We start from the raw sequence: 22,182 nt of genomic DNA, 5'->3' as shown, positions 1-22,182 counted from the left end.
TTAGATATCCAAAGGTTCCAAATGGGTAATAAAATATCTGAACTTGTATATACTTCTATGTTGATGGCTTTCCCCTTTGCTTTGATGCATATGGAATTTAGAAGAGGAGGAAGCTTTAGAAAATCAAGTATTTATATAGGATCTTAACTTTTTAATTAACGCATTAGAACAACTATTAAACTATTTATCAATTAAAGATTTTCTAAAAGATTCATTACGTAAACATTCATTTATTAAATGTTAATGATAATCATTACTTACAAGTTTGGATATATATTAAACCCTTTTTTTGGTAAGAGGGGATTTACTTACTTCACAATTAAGTTAAAGAAAACATATTTTATTTCTTAGTCAATAATTCTATAAAAATCTAATAATTTATATGATAGAATTAATTAGTGGATCTAAATCATTATATTTTCAATGATTAATATGTTGAGTAAGTTTATCCTTTAGTCTCAAAAAAAAATATGAATTTAAAACATTATATTTATTATGATATTAGACAATTTTATGATGCCATTTTTTTTTGCACATGGCAGTAGTTATCAATTATTTTATAGGTTATTAATTACTTTTATTCTAAAACTTGTAGTTAATGAATGTTTGAACTTATCATATATATCATGTTTGTCTTTTTTTATTGATGACTATATCAAAATTGTCTATATATGCATCAAGTAAATTCAGTTATATTATATAATTAAATATTATATGGTAATGACTAAACCCTAAAATAAAATGTTTGAGTATATGTCTACCAAAAATAATATTTTGTGAGTAACAAACATTGATAAATCTTGAATACAAAATAAAAGGAGATTAAAATCTTGAAGATGACAAACAAGAAAATATAAACTTTTTAATGAATTAGTTCTTTCATCCTACCTCTAATATAAACAAACTATCTATTAGAACTAACTAATCAACGTTGAACAAATGATAGAAGGATTCTAACTCATGATCCTATCTATAATATTCAAACATGTGTTAAAAAACGTTGTATCCTATACAAAAGAAGTGAATAATCTTATGAAATCTTTGTTAATTAAACTTTCTTGTTATTTTACAAAGGGAAGAAGACAAGTCTATATATAGCAAGATAAGTTGGTTAGAGTAACTAACTACACTAGCTGAAACTCAACAGATTTACTAAAAGAAGAAAATAAAGGAAATGGGCCTCCTAAAATAAAAGCCCAACAAAAGACATTTGCACAACTCTGTTTTGTAACTTTCTTCTTTATGTATAAGTGTTGCTTATTCTTTCTTCCTTCTTCTTCCTGATTTTGTTTTTCCTCTTTTCCTTTTGTTAAAGTGTATGATTGATTTTCCAACTCTAACACTCCCCCACAAGCTGGAATGTGGATGTCTAACATTCCTAGCTTGGAATGCAATTTCGTGAAGATGCTGGGAGATAAAAATTTGGTGAATATATCTGCAGTTTGTGACAGAGTTGGGATTGAGTCTTCTCTCTTATTGAGTGACAATCTACTTCGATATGCTTAGTTCTTTCATGAAAGATGGGATTTACAGCTATATGGATGACAGACTAGTTGTCACAGAATAGAGCTATGGCCTCTAGATGTGTTATCTTCAAGTCCTTCAAGAGATATGCTAACCACTGTGCTTCACAAGCAGCTAAGGCTATGGCTCTATACTCTGCTTCAACAGAGGACCTGGCCATAACTTGTTGCTTTTTGATTTTCCAGGAAATGAGAGCATTTCCAAGATAAAAACAATATCCAGATACAGATTTTTTAGAGTCAAGACATCCTGCCCAATCTGAATCAGTATATCCCTTTATCTTGAAATCAGATTCTGCAGGGAAGAAAATTCCAGCACTGATTGAACCCTTAAGATACCTTAGTATCCTTTTGGCTCCCTCAAAGTGAAGATTAGTAGGTTTAGCAATAAACTGGCTAAAATGCCCAACTGTGAAGCTTAGATCAGGTCTAGTATGTGTTAAGTAAAGAAGCTTACCCATGAGTCTTCTATAGATAGTAGGGTCACTTAAGAGTTCTCCATCTTCAGAATTGATCAATCTTTTAGCATACTCCATTGGAGTAGAGCGTGGTTTTGATCCCAACATTCCAGTGCCTTCTAGGAGATCAAGGGTGTATTTCCTTTGATATAAGGAAATTCCTTTGTTTGATCTAGCCACTTCCATACCTAGAAATTTTTTTAATTGACCGAGGTCTTTTATACTAAATTCAATATCAAGAAGCTTCTTGATTTTGTTAATTTTTGTGATGTTGCTTCCTGCCAATACAAGGTCATCAACATATACTAGAATAGATGTAAAGTTAAGATCAGTAGATTTAATGAACAATGAATGATCAGCAAAGGATTTTTGGTAACCAGATTGAAGAAGGAAACCTGTTAATTTCGCATGCCACTGTCTACTAGCTTGCTTAAGTCCATAAAGAGACTTTTCAAGCTTGCAGACCAGATCAGGATTGTCAACACATAGCCCTTGAGGGATTTTCATATATACTTTCTCCTTTAGGTCACCATAGAGAAAGGTTGTGTTGACATCTAATTGATGCAAATGCCATTTGTTGGCTGAAGCCAAAGCAAGTATGACTCTAATGATTGTCATTTTGACCACATGATTAAAAGTTTCCGTATAGTCTATCCATTCGGTTTGAGTAAAACCTTTGACAACAAGTCTTGCCTTGTGCCTCTCAATAGAGCCATCAGATCTATATTTGATTTTAAAAACTCATTTGCATCCTACGGCTTTCTTGATGTCAGGTAAAGTGGTCAATGTCCAAGTATTGTTTTTATTGAGAGCCTTTAGTTCATGTTGTATAGCAGTTCTCCAACAAGCATGCTTAATAACATCATTATAAGAATTAGGTTCTTCATGAGAAGATATACTAAGAGAGAAATGCTTGTGTGCTAAAGACAATTGATCATAAGATATGCTCTTTGATAAAGGGTATTGTACCTTTGAAGACTTTGATGGGGATGAATGATAAGTGGAAGTATTTAAACTGCAATGATAGTCTTGCAGATAGTGAGGTTGGTGTCTGTTCCTAAGGGATTTTCTAGTGTTGTGATTGTCACTTTGATGAATATTGTGTTCAGTGGTTGAGATGATAGGTTGAGCATCACTATTATCATTGTTCATTCTGTGTTCATCAATCACAGTAGGGTGGTTATGTTCAGGTGCATCTTGTATAATGCATCCTTCATTAGGTCCTCTAGCCATCTTGAACCAGTGTTATGGTTGATAGGTATGGTCATATTGGTATCTAGATCATTATCGGCAATCTCTGCAAAGGGAAAAACATGCTCATAAAATGAAACATTTCTAGAAACAAAAATTTCATGAGTTCTAGTGTCCAAAATTACATACCCTTTTACCCCTGCTTTCAATCCTACGTAAACTCCCTTTCTTGATCTAGGATCAAGCTTCTTTCTGTGGGAGGTAATGGTAGTGGCATAACATAGGCATCCAAAAATCTTTAAGTCAGAAATATTAGGCAATTTTCCATATAGCACATTAAAAGGAGTATCATTGGATAAGTAACTACTTGGCTGCCTATTAATCAAGTAAATAGCATGAGCCACAACATAGTTCCAAAAATTGAGAGGAACTTTTGATTGAAAAATCAGAGATCTAGCAACACTAAGAATGTGCTGATGTTTTCTTTCAACCACCCCATTTTGTTGGGATGTCTCAACACAGCTGGTTTGGTACTCAATCCCTTTCTTAGCATAGAAGTCATGTAAGGAAAATTCCTTTCCATTATCACTTCTGATGCATTTAGCTGTTGTCCCAAATTGAGTTTGTATAAGGGAGATAAAATTTCTAATAAGGTCAGGCACTTCAGATTTAAGTTTTAAGAAGTAAAGCCATGTAAACCTAGATTTATCATCAACAATTGTTAAGAAATATCTGTGACCAATTGTACTTGAGTGGGCAAAAGGCCCCCATATGTCCATGTGAAGCAAATATAAAATGCAGGCAGATTTAGAAATTCTACTATCATAAGGTAAATTTTTCTGTTTTGCCATGTGACGAATATGACAAGGATTAGTAGTTTTAATGCATCTAATGTAAGGAAAATCTTTTTGCATTGTCAACATCTTGTTATGAGATATATGACCTAGTCTAATATGCCAAATATTTGTGTCATAGGTATTGAAACTGTTAGCAACATTACTGCAGTTTTTCTTATGAATGATGGGCAAAGTCTTCACACAATCCTTCATTGCATATAATCCACTTCTCAATTCAGCTACACCAATCATCTTCAATGATGAGAGATCCTGAATATGACAAATGGTTTTGGAGAAAGTTAGTTGGCAGGGGATGTTCTCAATCAACTTGGAAATCGAAATCAGATTATAGGTAAAACATGGTATATATAATACATCTATCAAGTATAATTGAGAAGAGAAAATGACACTCCCCGAGATGTTTGTAGAAACTTGACTACCATTTGGCAATGTAACAAAAATGGTATTGATTTTCTTGAAAGTTTGAAATTGTGAGAGTGTATGGCATATATGGTCAGTGGCCCCTGTGTCAAGGAACCAATCAAAGATTTTAGTACAAGAATTCAACATATGCTTCATACCTTTCTCATTGGTACTGTTATTTGCAGTGTGTGTAGTGAATTGATTAGTGCTATGTGTGGTGTTAGGCTGTAGGATTGACAACATAGTTTGTTGCTGTTGGGGAGTAATGCTAAATCCTGATGTCCCCTCACTATTCTTATTGCCTATGGAATGCTCCTTCACTTCATCTTGATAGCCAGAGTCATAAGACTCAACATCACTTGCTTCAATGTTGTTGACAGTATAATTCTTGAAATTTCCAAGTGGGAATCCATGACTTTTGAAACATTGATCAACAGTGTGTGTAGTTTTTGGCAGAAGGTGCAGACTTTGGAGCCTCTACTAATTGAAGATCTACCTGAATTCCTTCCTCCTTGGTATCCTCTTCCTCTACTTCTTCCTCTACTGTTTCTTGTGTTTCTTTCTAATTGTTGATATCAGATTCACTGCCTACTGTGTTCATCAGGGCCCTTGGTTCAACAAATTGAGAATTAACATGTCTTTCTTGTTGAACTAACAGGTAGAAAGCTTTATTAATTGTAGGGAGTGGATCCATTAACATCATCTGTGACCTCACTCCTTCATATTATCATTTAGACCATTAAGGAAGCAAATGACATAGTCATTTTCCTTGTACCCTTTTATAGTAGGAATCAAGTTACATCTGCATCTATGTGTGCAAGAACATCCAGGAATTGGCCTAAAACTATCCAATTCCTGCCCAAACCTTTTATGTGATTGTGATAAGCTGTTATGCTAAGGTTACCTTGTTTATAGGTGTAAATTTCACGAAGCAATTGTGAGATTCGGTAAGCATCTCCTTGGTAATACCTCTCACGCAAATCTTGTCATATCTTCGTAGTCGTTTCCATCCAGATAATGCTTTGGACAATCGAAGCATCTATTGATTGGGTTAACCATGAAACCACCAATGTGTTTACTCTGTCCCATGTACTGAAACTTGGATCTTCAACCGATGGTTTGAGGAGGGATACATCGATAAATTGAAGTTTATTCTTTGTTTCGAGGGGCATCTACATAGCATGAGACCAAGAATGGTAATTGTCACCATTAAGAGGTTTGGATACAAGTATTGCACCAGGGCTCTCATCGGGAGGCATATAGTAAAGGGAAAATGGATCTTGTATTGGATTTAGTTGGTTATGGCTCTATTCTCCATCTTAACAGAAGTAGAGAAAAAGCGATGAAGATTTGGGAAGGACTCTGAAATGAAGATGAACTGGGGGATGAATTATGAGGGAGAAGACGGATTGATCAGAATGAAAATTTGCCAGCGAAAAGGTGGGATATCAGGGGTTTATGCAAGCTTTGATACCATGTTAAAGAACATGGTATCCCATACAAAAGAAATGAATAATCTTCTGAAATCTTTGTTAATTGAACTTTCTTGATATTTTACAAAGGGAAGAAGAGAGGTCTATATATAGCAAGATAAGTTGGTTAGAGTAACCAACTAAACTAACTGAAACCCAACAAATTTACTAAAAGAAGAAAATAAAGGAAATGGGCCTCCTAAAATAAAAGTCCAACCAGAGACATTTGCACAACTCTGTTTTGTAACTTTCTTCTTCTTTATCTATAAGTGTTGCTTCTTCCTTCTTCCTTCTTCTTCCTAATTTTGTTTTTCCTCTTTTCCTTTTGTTAAAGTGTATGATTGATTTTCCAACTCGAACAACATGTTAATGTTGTCATCATGGTCATTATTTAGCAACGTTCATTGCCGTTTTTTTTTTTGCTCTCCAACCTTTGCATGTGCTCTTATTGTTGCTAAAGTTTTCATATTGTGTAGCAGCATCATGTTATTTTTTCAGAAGTTTTTGTTAAATTTTCTACCTCTTTCGACACCTTTAACACATTTAGACACTCTCACAAAATGAAGATGTTCAAGTCCTTGTTATCTCAATTCTATATCTTCAGAATATAATACGATCATATTATATACATATTTTGCTTCCATGAGACCGTTTTGAGAAGCTACGTTCATAATATCAAGTCCACCAATATTTGATATTTCCATTGGGATAATTGAAATATTCTCGCAATCCTTCTCTATACAATATCTCCACAATTTTACTTTCCTTGCATTAATTCAAGAAGAACGATTCTTTCTCATTAGGAAACCATTGAATTATTGGAAACTTGTTGATTGACATAATTATTAATTATTAAGAAAGATTGTTAATTGTTAATTGTTTTATTGATATATCTTCATGTATAGCTAAATCTTTTTCAATCTTTATCAAATGTATTCTACAATTATGACTAGCTTTTTTTTCTTTTAAGATTTGAAAAAAAATATTAACTCTTAAATAAACCTTCAACTTTTGAAAGTCTTTTCTTTTTCTCGTATTTTTTTTTGTGGTAAACATAGGGGCACAAGCTCTACAAAATAACAAAAAAACTAAGAAGTTAATCCAAATTCTTGGAAAGACCTAAGTTTTAATCTTAACAGAAGTCATTGTCAATAATTTTTAGTAAATATTTAATTTTCTAAAAGTGAATGGTCTAAAAATATGAAGTTATTAAATCTTTAATAATTTTTAGTATATCATATGTTAGTAACACAAGAAATTACACAATAGAATGCAATCCATTAAAAGGCGATATGTAAAACTTATACCGATAATTAAAAAGGGAAAGATTTACACTTGATGAAAAACTGTAAAAGTGAAATTTGATTTCACATCTTTATTCATATACAACAACTAAGTTTTATTCTTACATATAAATAAATTTATTAGCTAAATTTTTTATTTCAAATAATAAAATAATCCTAATATTTAATTTGTCATATAATTTGAATGGCTAAAAGAAAACTTCAAAACTATTTTTATTTCTACCTTGAAAAAGGTTTATAATTATTATGTTTACAAAAAATAATCTGAATAATTAAATTGTCAAATAATTTGAACGGCTGGAAGTAAAGTTTAAAAAATATTTTTATTTTCATCCAAAAGCAGTAGTGAGAAGTACCATAATTATATTTTAGTCCTACATACTTCTTTCAACTATCAATAACTTTTTTATTAGCTGTTGAATAAATTAATCTCAACCATTCAAGCACTTAGACACTTAATTTAGGTTTAGCAAAAACTTGTTATGGTATTGCAAGTTCATTATTTAAAATGAACACATGCACTATACTTTAGCAAAGGTCAAAATAATCAAACACAACCTTTAGGACAAGACGATTTAATCTGAAATAATGACCAATTACAGAGTTCAAACTAAAAAAGTATTAAAAATAATCAAATGTTCAAATCTCATTGCTATCAAATTTGAATATCAGAATTCAGAATAGTGGATATAGTTTAATAACTATCTTTTGATGGGAAATATTAACATGTGGGTATTTTTTAAAATTTCCTTTGTAATATTTCTTTTTGCAGGTATCAACTTTAACTAATTTACTTGTTATCTACTTTCTATGTATCACACTTCAAGGAGAAGGATTATAAAATATACATGTTAAAGTGGATAAGTATATTTTTTAAGATTATAATATCTATGAAATGTTAGAGTAAAGATTTTTATATAGTTATATTATTATTTATTATTCATTTACATTAATTTTTTAAAGAGTTAATAATGAGTAAATATAAACGGTAAATAATATACTGACAATGTATATAACTCATACAATATTTCAGTACATACAATTTTTCAATTTTTAATTTATTACAACATATATACAAATGTATAAAACAGAATACAAAGTACCATTCATTCTTGTAATCAGATAGAAGTTTGTTTGTCTCGCATGACTCAATTAGAAAAAAAGGATACAAATCATGCTTGCAACTTCTTCAAATCTCTCATAAATCAATAAATTACAATTATTCTAATACCATTTTACTACAACAACCTAAATCCCCGGGTTATGCCAGGATCTAACTATCTCAATTAACTATGCAAAGTTTTAACTTTGATTTAAACTATTATCTCAATAATTAACTCGTCCTATACAGAAGTACAAAAAAACTGATACAAGATTTAGTAATGTCCCATAACTACCCGTAAGGATCATTTTTATTAATGAAAAGATAAGTACTACAAAAAATAAAATAGTAAAATGTCTTATCATATTATTTTTCTTTTATTTTTTATAGTACTTATCACTCCATTAATAGAGAGGATTCTTCCTCCCCAACTATGCTTCACCTGCCTTCACCTAATTCAAAAGTAATATCATGCGCTATATAATTTCATAGGATTGAGCATGGATTCCATTTTTGTGTTAAAAAATCAACGATCCAATGTAAAAATATAAAAAAATAAAGAGAACTTTTTTGGTACTACTACGTAGGGGAGGCAATACGGATCAGCCCTTCTCGGCCTGACCCACCTTTGACCCGTCAGAATATGGGCTGGTCCAGTCCGACCCTTATTGTTAAAATGACTCAAAATGTCAGTCCAACCCATATTTGGCAAGGTTGTCAGGCCATCGGGCTGACCATTTTGTTTTTCTTTTTCAAAACACACATTAAAGTTTGTAGACAAAAATAAATAATTCAAACAATTCATAAATGTCTTTTAAAATAAAAAATCATAAACAACGCAAACAATCTCATAATAACATATTGCATTAGTATAAAACTTGTAAATTCTAAACTATAATTCATCATAGTCTTAAACTTTTAGACTTAGTTCACAATGGAGCTTATAACTCCTAAGTTTTAAAAAGTGTATAAGAATCAAAACTATTATATTATAAATCGATCACAATAAAGTATATATATTACTCAATTTAATTTGAATTCGACTACATTAAAAATATAAATTGAAACTCAGTCGAATTTAATTAATTTTCCAAAAGGAATTAAAATCAGTAATTTTGTTTAAGTTTCCAATTTTCCATTTCAATTAATTACATGTTTAAATTTGATTAAAACACCCCTAATTGTCAGTGAAACTTCACCTTTATCTGATAACAAGTACAATAATTGGATAAGAGTGAAGATGATAGATAAGTACATAATGATATATTAAATATTCATTTTACAAAGAGAAATAAGAATTATATGCTTAAGCATCCAAACATAAGTTAAAATTGTAAAAGTTTAATCTTAATTGCAATGAGCAACATGATAGACAAATGAACTTTAATCTTAATGTTGGTCCACCAGGCCAGCCCGACCCGACCCGACCATCTATGGCCCATCTTAAAAACGGGCTTCCAAAACGGGTTGAATACGGGCTTTTAGGCTAAAATTCTAGTCCGGCCTACTAAAAACACCTATCTGAACAGGCTGACCCGTCAAGCCAAGCCCATTTTGCCATCCCTACTCTTATGGGTATATCTCCTCGCCCTTTTGATAAATGAATAGAAAAAAAAAGTAATAAGGTTGTACTATCTACGAAGAACACTATAGAATTATCGTACTCCTAAGAAAGATATAAACCAAGAAGATAATAAAAGAGTACAATCTTCATATTTTATTGATTTTCTTTATGGAAGAAGAAAGACACTATTTAAAGAGAATGAAGAAATCCTAAGATGATGATGACCATACAAGTGTCATCATCTTACAATATAAGAACATTATGGAAATATAAATTATTTAATTTAATCTAAATAATCAACCAACATATCCTATACTACTCATTTTCTAATAAATCTTATAAAAAATATCATAATAAACACCTTATCATTACCGATCCCTTTAAAATTAGAGTTTGGCTCCTCTCCATTAATGGAGAGGGCAGTGCATATGTATGATTATGATACATGACAATAACATAAATTCAATGGTTCATATTTTTACTTTTTTATAAATTAATAATTTAAAAAAAATGCCCCCTCTCACATTTCCAGTACTAGAGAGTCCAGTACTAGAGAGGAATCTTGTTCTTAAAATCAACCTTATTCTCAAAGTTGGATGATAGCTCAAGAGGTCCATTCATTTGATCTATTAGATTTGCCAAATTAAAAAAAGCATACAAATTGTACTTTTTTAATGGGTAATATGTGAACACGTGACATTGTGTGAGAGGTGTAAATGCTTTGACAAAGATCACAACCTTATCCAATGGTACAAATGCTTTTGTGCTTTTTGTGAATGGTCAAGATTGCATATTGTCATTCCAATTTATTGTACCATCAAGAAACCACGTTTGATTCAAACTATTCCCTCTTCAGCAAAGTTATTCACAGAACAAATATGCTTCCTTCTCTTCTTCATTGGTTATTTTCTAATCAAAATTTCAAATGTAAACATACCACCCACTTCCTTTTGTTCTTTAAGAGTCACCTTCTAACAAAGATTTGTATTAACATGGTGAATTTGTATGGTATAAATAGAACCATTCAAATCCTTGTCAAACACACATAAAGCTTTCCTGAACTCAATGAGTTGGTAAGTCCCCATTTGACGGTGGTCTATCTCTAAAACCCAAGGCGCGGACCATGTCCCCCTTGGTCTCCAATCATTTAGCCTCCTCGAAGGCATGGGTCTGTCCTCCTTTGACGATGGTCTATCTCTAAAAATTCAAGGCACAGACCATGTCCCCTTAGTCCTTAACCAATCAACCACATCGAGGGTGTGGGTTCACCCCCTTTTGACATCAGATAAAGTCTGCCTTGATCCCCAATCGCTCATCACAGTCAAGGTGATCACAACTATAACTCGACTACATTGCATTAATCTGGGTGATGATTACTTCAAAAATATTATAAGTTGTTCTACTTCACTTAGAACTAACCCAATCACTTTGCATTAACCCAGGTCATGATTGCCTCTGAACTATTAAAGATTGTTCTACTTCACTAACCCGGCTACATTGCTTTAATTTGGGTGATGAATACTTTAGAATTATTAAAGAGTGGTCTACTTCACTAATCCGACTACATTACATTAATCTGAGTGATGATTAATTCAACATTATTAAAAATTTGTTCACTTAGAGCTGACTCGGTTTCATGGTGTCGATCTGGGTGCTTTAATTCGGTCATTGGAACCTATAGGTTATTAGTCGAAAATTTCCTAATCAATCAATGCTTATGAAATAAACAGGAATGCTAAACAATAGGCGAGAAAATGGATAAATCATAACTTCATTAGAACAGAAAAAGGAAATACAAAGTCTGCTGATTACATTAAACAAAAACAAATCAGGCTTCCCCTACCCAAAATAGGAAGCTTGACTAGTCCACCATCTTCATCAGCAATCGGCCCACCCTCAGGAGTGACTCAACCTCTATTCACGTCTATGACCAATCTAGATCCGGGAAGACTAAGCTTACTTGGGAAAATGCATTATCCCAACCCGTATTAGCCGTTGCGTTGGCCTCATCCTCCACCCTTAGAAAATTCGCCTTCAGTTCTGCAAGCTCCCTAGTTAACCAGATGACTTTAGCTCGGATCGACACCTCCTCACGTTCCAATAACTTCAACTTGTCCCCAAATTGAAGTTTCTCCTCTTCAGTTCTTCTGAGGCGGTCAACAAGGGATGTCAAATCCCTTTAGGCATCTTCCAGGTTCTCCTAGGCTGACAAGGCAACCTCTTAGGCATCCTTGAGTTAGAGTGACATGGCAGAGAGTTGCTCACCCGCAGCCATATTTTGCCCCTCCAACCTATTTGAGGCTTCAACATGCTTCTTTTTAAGTTCCTGAAGCTCGCCTAAATGCCGCTCTTGAAGATTAGTCAGGGCCTCTTCACCAACCCGGGTGGTAGACACTCCTTCACTCTCGAGATACTTATCCATCAAAGCAACCAAGACCTCGGCCTCCCGACTCCTCTTTAAGAGTTCAGAAAAAGGCATGTTGTCCATTGTTTCCTAGATCGTCAGGTTGATCAAAGACTCCTCAACCGCCTACGGGATATTGTGGCTATATCTCACCTTGGCAAAAGTCGACTTTCCCTTTTTAGGTTTCTCTTAGCGAGCAGCAGCCACTTCAACAACAACAACAATAGGGGTAGGTTCCTCAATGTGTAGGTCGACCAATCTACTTGGGGTCGACTTAGGAGGAACGAGGAGGGCGGATTTAGGGCGGGAGATGTGAGTCTCCCCCGAGTCAGTAGGATGCCCACCTTCCCACTAAGGAGTGGTGACCACCCCTGATAGACCTTCAGATTGGAATGGTGAGTTGTGTCTCACCCTCTTGTTGGCCTTAGCATCCCTCCTCTTTTGAGCATCTCGTTTCAAGAGTCAACTCCGACCAACATGGTCGCCCATAACCGCTGCTGAAAAATAGAAAGGAGACTCAGATAGATATCGATTACAATAATCATAGAAAATATGAGAACATGTACAGACGGATACCTACCAACCTGTTCTTCAAACGCTTGATCACCTCGGACAAGTGCATAGTACTCGATGGCCTTCTCGTCCTCAGTCTAGGCCAGCATTAAATATGTCACCTCCTTTCTCAGTCATCAAGCTGTTTGTAGGAGAAACTAAAGGACTCGGCGTGCTTCTGGTGGATGGTCCCATTCCAAGAGAACGGGAAAAGAGGTTACTCGTTGGACTAAACGCCTAGGTATGGTGTAACCCTCAAACTTCCACCTGAAAAAGTTGGGCTTTCAATTTTTCACAGACCATTCAAAAGGATGGAAGAGGGCATAACCATTCTTCGACTAGAGGCACGTCCATCCTCGGCGGCCTTCTTTATTTCGTCTTTGATGGTATTATGTGCCACCCAGAACATCTAGAATAATAACCCGATGGTGCAAGGTCCTTCCATGACCTCACAAAAAACCTTGAATGCATAGATGAGCCCCACACATTTGGATGCAATTGAGAAGGGGTCACATGGAGGTGTTATAGCATCTCGACATACCACCCTTCAAAGGGGATCCTCACCCCCAATCAACTGACCGATATACTCACACATGTAAAAACTCGACCGATTTTGGTTCTCAATGAGTATCTTTTGACATACCCACTCTAGTCTTTTGGATCATACCAACATATGTCATTCGTCGGGCGAGAGAGGACATTTACAATAGGACGCTCGGACGTGAGGAAGAAGCTAGGAGTGCCCAAGAATTCACGGTCAACCACCAACATCTAGAGTTGGGACCCACCATTCTCTCTGGGTGATAAATTGATTAACACGGTCAACAAATCCCTCCTCGTGGTCAACCTGTCACTAAAAGAAGTGTCAGAATTGGAACTTGACATGTTATCCAAGACCAAACGTCACTTCTCATAGAAAGTTGCACAGTCTATCTCCACAACATCACTCCCAGCCTTTTCCCTTCTCATATCACTCAGTAAAGCTGGAAGTGAAAGTTGGATCGATCACCTAAAGGCAGACCTACCATTATACCGGGCAGAGGCAGACTTATATCACTGACAGTGACAGGAGGTTGACGCAGTAAAAATAGGTGGAGGCCCATGTAGGATCTCCACCTCATTAGAACTAGATTCTAACTCGACAAACATAGTAAGACCGGAAAGCAAAACAAGAAATGAAAAGAAGAAATAATTACCGAGTACTTGGAAGTTGGAAGACTCTATAAGGCAAAAGGATAATAATCGATTGGAAACAAAGATGAGAATAGCTCGACAAGAGAAATTTTCTTTCAATAAGCAAAGTGAAACAAAATGAGGGGGTACCCCCTATTTATAGGGGAAGAATTGGACTCGGGTCTCCTCCGAGGCCCAATCAGAGAACCCATCTCGCCCATTCAGAAACACTCGAAGACAATCCAACGATGGCCCAAAAATCGAAGCACAATGCGGCCAGGTATTCGAATTGAATCAATGCGTCGTTTGAGTATCTAAGCCCCCCTTTGAAGCGTTTTTTACCCTCCACGTGTCAGCTAAAGACAGATTGGCATCATGGCCTACCCTTACACTTAGGAGCTACTCACATGGTTGGTCCTGAATTATAAGCTTCGATCAACGAGTCCGAACGGGCCTACCTAGAAAGGTCACCAATTAACCCCTTCAGATCTTTCTGAACATTCTGAGTCTACCAGCACGCTCGGCTTTCGACCATACTACTAGACTGGAGGCAACTATTCCATCCTGGTTAAACTGGGTGGATACTCACCCAAAATTTCCCCTCCCACGACAAATCCAAATTTGGGCATGAACTACTTGAGGAATAAGCAACCCTATTGTAAGCGTCATTAATGCACCTCCGACTCGTCATTAATGCACCTTTAACTCGTCATTAATGCGCTCATGCCAAACCCTCCCACACCGCCTGCAAATTTTACTTGCCCCTCTGAGTGATCGACAAGAGAAGGCCTATGGGGTGACTAGAACCAACCTAATATACGCCTACCATACCCCTACTATACCTGCTACATCACAACCAACCAATATTTTGGCACCATGTCACCCATCCCAAACATTATAAATAGGAGGTTCCTATGCATGAAGTAACATTAATATCTCATTCTCTCATTTATTACTTACATTCATTACTCTCTATTCTCATATTTACTCTCTATTCTCATATTTACTCTCAATCATTCACATTGAGTCTCATACTAACTTGATCGTCGAAGAACCTTTTCACATACCTTCCCCCACGAGTCCAAGCTTTGCTCCAACCAATTTCCAGAAGCAAGCTACTTAACTGATTTCTTAAATCCGACCATACCCGATCAACACTAAAGAATAGTGTCCATGTATCTTTAGAGTCACTCCAAGGTATAAATAAGCATTTTGAAATGAGAAAAATATATGAGCTAAGAGTTTTTTATATTATCACTGGTTTATCCATTATTCATATTTAATTATTATAGACTTTTATAATAAGTAATACAAATAAATAATAAATGATATACTGAGAATATATAATTTTTTTATAATAACAATATATAGATATTAAACTATTTTAGAATATAGATATACGAAGTCCAAATGGATGAGATGATATTGTGAACTTTCAGTTTGATACATGAACTTGTGCGTGTGGATATTGTTAGGATTGAGTTAAGGAGCCTGAAAATAGATATCTTGTATAAAGTGTACTATGGATTTAAGTAAACAAAAGATTTATGTCAAAAGTGGATAAGGAAAATTTCTATAAGCAATTATCCTAAAAACATCCAAAATATTATTTAAATAAATTTTAATCATTTTCATTTTACTTAACCCCGGAAACTCTTAAGATTTTAAGTTTTTAACTCATAAAAAGGGTAAAAGAATAGAGGAATTTCGTCTAATAGTTGTACTTTTACCTATTGAACCATCCATCATAATTGTTCTTATTTACAAACTTAAAAATACACTAAAAGACATTCCATTTAAGTGAATATTTTTTTTGTTTAGAGTGTAATATCTATGTAATATTAATACACAAAATTATACACAACTAATACATCATATACCATTTATTTGTACTATTATATTTGAATATCAATAGTAAAATATGAATACTAAATAATACAATTATATAAAAGTAGAAATATTATATTATTTTGATCTCTTGTTCTCACCAATACAACCTAAAAATGGAAATATCATATTAAAAAGTAATAACATTGAAATAAGTAAAATATGTGACACTTAGTTGCAGTGACAAAGTAGACAAAGTCTTGTTGCGTCTATTATTTGTTCACTTGACACTAAAATCTAAGTGGCACATGATGTTATCAAAGTTTCCAAAAACAACAAAACAAATAAATGACAATAGAGGTTAAAGATATTATCATGTCTGCAACGTTCCTGAAATATTCATGTGATTATAGTGAGATCAGAATAGAGGCATGAATTGAAGATGCTTTTGTATGTATTGCCTCTATCATTCATGCCACAAAACATAACACAACATGTGGACAATGCTCCAATCACTCACTAATTAAGGGGTGCCTCATAACCATTAGTTGCATCTCAAGCAATAATTCATAATTCATTGAGTTGAATTTTGAAGATAAATAAAATAAATAAAAAATTCGTAAGACAAGAAATACACTTTTAATTTGTACTCCTAAAGAACTCAAATCAGAAATAAATCCTTAATATTAGATACTTACAATTTATTTTTTAAAAAGAAAAAATTGGGACTAACAATCTATTATTATTGACCCCTTCAAAATTTTGTACTTTGAAGGTTGAGTATTTACTAAAGAGGTCTACTAATTTGGGCAAGCAATGTATCATGCTAGAAAATACACACTTTATTTAATTGAGAAAATTTTATACAAATACACCCTACACCTATTTTCAACCTTACATGCCAAGCACTAACCATGTACTAAACTATTATTTACTTTACAATTACCACACTTCTACACTTGTTATCTTTATGGGTGGCCTTGAAGTCTCTATTTCTATCATTACTTTTGGATAATACTACCACTTTATATGCTCCATTTTTTGTAGGATAGAAAGATGGGAGAAAGAGAATGAGGGAAGAGAGATCGAAGAGAAATGAACTTTTTCCTTCATTTGGTTTAAAGGGGAGGATGGAAAGAGAGAGAAAAGTTAAGTGAGTTTGTCTATGTTTAACTTTAGAGAGAAAATAAAAGTAAGATTTATTATTCTAAATCACGTTCCAAATTTTGTCCTATACCAATAACAATGAAACAAAAATAAAAAAAATAATTAATATTTTATTTTCTAATTGACATAATATGTTTGATTCTTGTGGGATAAGATTTGCAACATTATTTGTGATAACATATTTCTATTCAAGAGGCTTCATATAGATCTTTTTCTTCTCTTTCTTTTCTTTTTATCTCAAACCAAACAACACAAAAATATATTTTATTCTCCCTTTTTAGTATTTTTCTCACATATTTCTTTCTTCTTATTTTCTCCTATATAACCAAATGAGGCCATATGTGGCATTCTATGCTTTATGGCCTTCCAAATATCATTGGCTTGGTTAATTAGTAGCATTAATACCACTTCTAGATTAGTTTGGATTAATAATTGCTACTTCTAATATATCAAAATACTAATCATTTTCTTTTTCCATATCTAATAAAGATGTCTCTTCTTTTTTATAGTGGTCTATTGATTATGTATCATGAGCCTACAATGATACTGTTAGGCATAATATAGTCATAAATAATATTTTGTTTATTAATAATTAATTTATAAGTAATATATATTATTTTTATGGTGTAAGAGGAATTCTAATAAAATTTTAAAAGAATATATATCATATGTCACCACAAATAAGTAAGGAGGAAGTCATCTATTTTTGTTCCAAAGTTTGTACTACTTCATTAACTATTTGTTTTTTATTTATTAAAAAAGTAAAATATATATTAAATATAAATTAAATTTATTTTTTAATAAATAAGAATAAAATAATACATAAATAATATATATCTTGTGACAAAAGATATACTCCGGAATGAGAAAGCTCTCCCCTTTTCTTTTATTTTGTTGGTGATGATAACCATGGTAATAAGAATTATCTTTGCACTTGCACCAACATAAGTGCACGCCTTTTCTGATTTTATTATATGCAACTAAAATCTGCCTACCATTACCATTCTCCTACGTTACCTCTGCAAGTAACCGTTCAAAAAACGAATCCCTTGTTGTCTTTTTATGACTCATTTTCATTACTCTTCTAATTGTGATGTCATTATCCAGCCACTATACCAGTCTCAATTATATAGAGAAGTGTGGGATGAATTTTGTTTTCCTGGTCCTCTATTTTAAACTGCATTTTGTAAGTTGAGGTTGTGAAAGCAATATTACAATTTTGGACCGTAATCTCATTCATCAACTACTAAGGTGTTTATCTAGTTGTTTAAGTTTTATTGGATTCTTAAATAAATCAAAAAATCAAATATTTGATTTAAGCGAGTGATACTTGTTGGAGATAATTACCCATCTTGGAAGGAGATTAATTTCCCATCATTGATTTTTACATCAATGACATCTTGTATAATTCACAATAATCAGCTTAACATTAATATGACAATCACAATATAAATTGATTATGGTACTGATATAGTGGTATAGTGGTTCAACCAATGGTTCAGTAATTAAATCGCTAACAGTTAAACCGGACATATCAGCTTATATTTATATATATAAACATATAACAAAAAAAAATTCAAATAAGTAGATACTCAAATTTATAATCCATATTTATAATCTACTCAAAGTTCACATAAACAAACAATTTAAGTCTTTAACAAATTCAAAGTCTAAATTGCAAAACATATATCAATCCAAAAGTATCACTTAACATATGCAAAATATAAATAAATGACATAAGTTCATATCTCACCTTACAAAACAACTAAATTTGGAGTTTTAACATTTAATATCAAGGAGTCAAAGTTGTCTCATATCGAGGTTCCATTTTTTGCACCAAATCCTACCTTCAGACAGTTGATTCCAATATTACACAAATGTCACTGGGATTACACATCAATGTTAGGAACCAAAAAGTGTAATCTACGTATGTCTTGGAAGAATATGTCTTAAAGTGTTGAAGAATGGTTGGAAAGAGGGGTTACGATGTAATGATTTTTAAGTTTTTAAGTTTTTAAGTTTTTTTAGAAAAAATATGTGTACAAACCGATCGGTTTAGTCAAATTCCGGCCGGTTTACCGGTTTTGATATTTGGCCGATTCAACATCCATACTGTAGCGGTTAGAAGTCCGATTTGCCGGTTTTCCGGTCGAACCGGTCGACACAGTATGGTTTTACATCACCGAAAAAAAACTACTCTTTAAGTTAAGTAATTTAAAAGGAATATGTTGTAGTAGAAAATTAAACAATATGTTAATCACAAAATGTTATTTTGAGAGATAAAGTTTTTATTGCTGCCAAAGTAAATTGTAAAACTTTGTTGTAATGGTTGTCACATTGGAAATGTTTCTTACTCATAATTGTTTGCTTTCTATGTACAGAGATTAAACCAATCACTCCTTCACTTTTCAAACTTTTAACAGCCAAAATTTAAATAAAAAAGAGCAGAATGCAAAAACCAATGCAATTGAGTTCATCTATGTTGTAACTTGTTATCTCATCTCTTTGAACCTGCCACTAATACCACGAATGAGTAAACAATTGCTTGCAAATGTGGTGAAACAATCCACTACACATTTTCATTGCTTACACTAAGCACTAATGAATCTGGTGTCAGTAAATGCTTCAACACCAATATCAAGAGTGAATCATAGATCGCTGAATAAAACTGAATTCATGAACTATTGGCCCACAAGCGTATAATGTCCAAGTAAGGAGTATAATCAAAGAAAACTATAATTCAAATGTTATGAATGAGGGGCAAAAATTGGTAGGAATTCAATATTAAGGATCTAAAATAAATTACTCTTATAAATTTCTTTTTTTTTTTAATATATTTAAATATGAAGTCTCAAATTAGATACGAGAACATGAATAAAATAATTTAAATGAAAGTGACATATAATATTTCAGTTATGTCTCTTCACTCCTCCTATACTCCATAAATAATGAAACTCGGTTTGATACTCCCGATCATGGTCTCATGGATGTGAATCCTGTACTAGGATTTAGTACTTTATTTTCTTTCTAAGACACCCGAAGCACATTAAATAATCAATCACTGATATTTAACTGTATGAAGTATATTTCTTTTAAAACAAAAAAACTAATGGATCTCTTCTGTAATAGAGAGTATAACACACCACAAGTATAAAAAACCAACAAGAACAATGATAGACATCCCAAATCTACAAAAATCATCTAAATAAAATCGGTATACAACTAAAATCTCAGCTTTCCATTTCTTTTCATAATATCTATGTATATATGTTATATACTTTATACATAAAAAAACATAACCGAATACTAAATTAAACTCAATATACAATTACAAAACACCAGTGGAAGCAAAACCATGAGATTGCAAATCATGCTGCATAAATGATCTTAGGAGCGAACTTGTTGGAATAAACAGTCACACATCCGATTAGTTTCTTACCAGACGATACCCTTGGTAGTATCATGTGGCATGAATGGTGTACGGCATAAAGGACACGTTTTCTGATCATACCCCATCCAACGGTCCAAACAACCTCGGTGAAAAACATGTGTACAGTTGGATAGCCGTCTGATCTCATCGTCTTCCTCGAACTCGCTAAGACACACAGCACAGCTGTCAGGTGGGCCCACTAATTCACCGAACCGAACAACAGGAAGGATTTCACGGATAAAGAGAGCATGAACCGAGTTAAATTCAGGAACCCGGTTCGGGTTATAAGAACCGGAAGTGTCCGGTTCAATGAAATGTTGAAGACCAATGTATTGGAAGAAAGTGGAAATTAGTTTTCTGATGAAAGAAAAGAGAGAGAGGATTTGGAGAATAAGTTTTGGGAAGAAAAATTCTGAGTACCCAACTGGGAATCCCATTGGTGTTGTGAACTATGAATTATAATGTGTTTGTTTGGGAATGGAAATTTGAGGAGAAGGGTAAGGAAGAATCAAGTGCTTTATATAGAAGGAGAGGTTCAGATTGAGATGTGGAAATAGCTACAATGGGTTTTGGCTTTATATTGGAGGATCAAATTTAAACCTTTAATGTATAGATTGTAAATGTACATTTTAATGTGTAGATTATAAATAGAGAATATAAGGTATGTGATTTATCTCATTTGGTAAGTAAAACTATGACAAGTGCATTATTTTGATTAGTTTTGACATGTATTTAGTAAATGAATGAAATAATTTATTTCCTTATATTATTAGATACTTTATTCTCTTATAAATATATAAAGAAAAATATGTATATAGTTTTTTTTTGTTATTAGATGTGTATAGTTAAGGGGTATGAGTTTTGAGAAGAAGAAAATATGCATGCATTCAAGTGTAATTTTTTATATATTATCAATTTGTTATTCATAGTTTATTTTCAATTATTATTATCTTTTCAAAAATAATTAATGCAAATGAATTATAAATGATGTACTGTGTATAAATCTTTACATTGATAGTACATATATTTTTTATTCATAAGCTTTTTATTTGTTAGTATGTTATTTATTATTTATATTTAATTATCATTTATTTACTTTAAAATATTAAAGTAATACAAATGAATATGATAAATAATATATTAATTGTATATAAATTTTTATACAAATAACTCATAAATATGAAACATATGGTGAAGGTGTAAAAACTTTATACTTACATCAACTGAAAATTTAATAACCCTATTATCTATTAATGGCTGTAAAATTGGAAATGGGACCAATTTAATTATGAAATTGATTAAGTACCAACTAAGAAAGCGTGGACATGGTTCTTTATATCACCTTTAACTGCTGCGCTGTCGTATTACCAATTTTAAGACATGTTGTAATGATTATCGTTAGGATTTAGCAAAGAAAAGCAAATTTTGAAAGCATTAATAAAATATTTTACGACTAAAAAAAACTAGGGATATGAGATTTGAGAAAAAATATATAAAATTACACAACCACATGCATCTTCTATGAGAGATAACAATGTTCGAATCGGTAATACATTAGAAAGTTGAAAACATATAATTTTTCTATTAGTTGCACTTTATTTCTATATAAATTACAATCAATAAATTATTATAGAAATATGAGGTATTTGAAGTAAGTGTTTTACTAATACCAATTCATCATTTTCTTTAAAACACATTGTTCTTTTAATGAACAAGTTTGGTCGAACCGGAAGTTTGGGTAGTGCTTCTCTAGTAT

The 22,182-nt window shown here is 32.8% G+C and overlaps 2 protein-coding genes across 2 annotated transcripts; both read right to left on the bottom strand.

Moving 5' to 3' along the window:
- LOC109332463 (uncharacterized mitochondrial protein AtMg00810-like) lies at positions 1,550 to 2,599 on the bottom strand. Its single transcript, XM_019567445.1, has one exon. It carries the CDS (start codon positions 2,597 to 2,599, stop codon positions 1,550 to 1,552), a length of 1,050 nt encoding a protein of 349 aa, XP_019422990.1.
- On the bottom strand, positions 12,988 to 20,863 carry LOC109332462 (E3 ubiquitin-protein ligase RHA1B-like). The gene is made up of 2 exons (XM_019567444.1): positions 20,436 to 20,863; positions 12,988 to 13,096 (listed from the first exon to the last, which is right to left on the bottom strand). Exons 1-2 carry the CDS (start codon positions 20,861 to 20,863, stop codon positions 12,988 to 12,990), a joined length of 537 nt encoding a protein of 178 aa, XP_019422989.1.

This window comes from Lupinus angustifolius, chromosome LG18 (assembly GCF_001865875.1).
Source record: "Lupinus angustifolius cultivar Tanjil chromosome LG18, LupAngTanjil_v1.0, whole genome shotgun sequence".
Classification (NCBI taxonomy): Eukaryota; Viridiplantae; Streptophyta; class Magnoliopsida; order Fabales; family Fabaceae; genus Lupinus; species Lupinus angustifolius.
The sequence above is the reverse complement of the archived record's forward strand: the minus strand, read 5'-3'. Positions and strand labels throughout refer to the sequence as shown.

Coding starts and splice junctions, on each gene's coding strand:
- LOC109332462 (XM_019567444.1), bottom strand. CDS start 20,863: ATGGGATTCCCAGTTGGGTACTCAGAATTTTTCTTCCCAAAACTTATT. Junction 13,097..20,435: donor ACTACCAAGGGTATCGTCTG/GTAAGAAACTAA, acceptor CAACTTTTTCAG/GTGGAAGTTTGAGGGTTACA.
- LOC109332463 (XM_019567445.1), bottom strand. CDS start 2,599: ATGACAATCATTAGAGTCATACTTGCTTTGGCTTCAGCCAACAAATGG.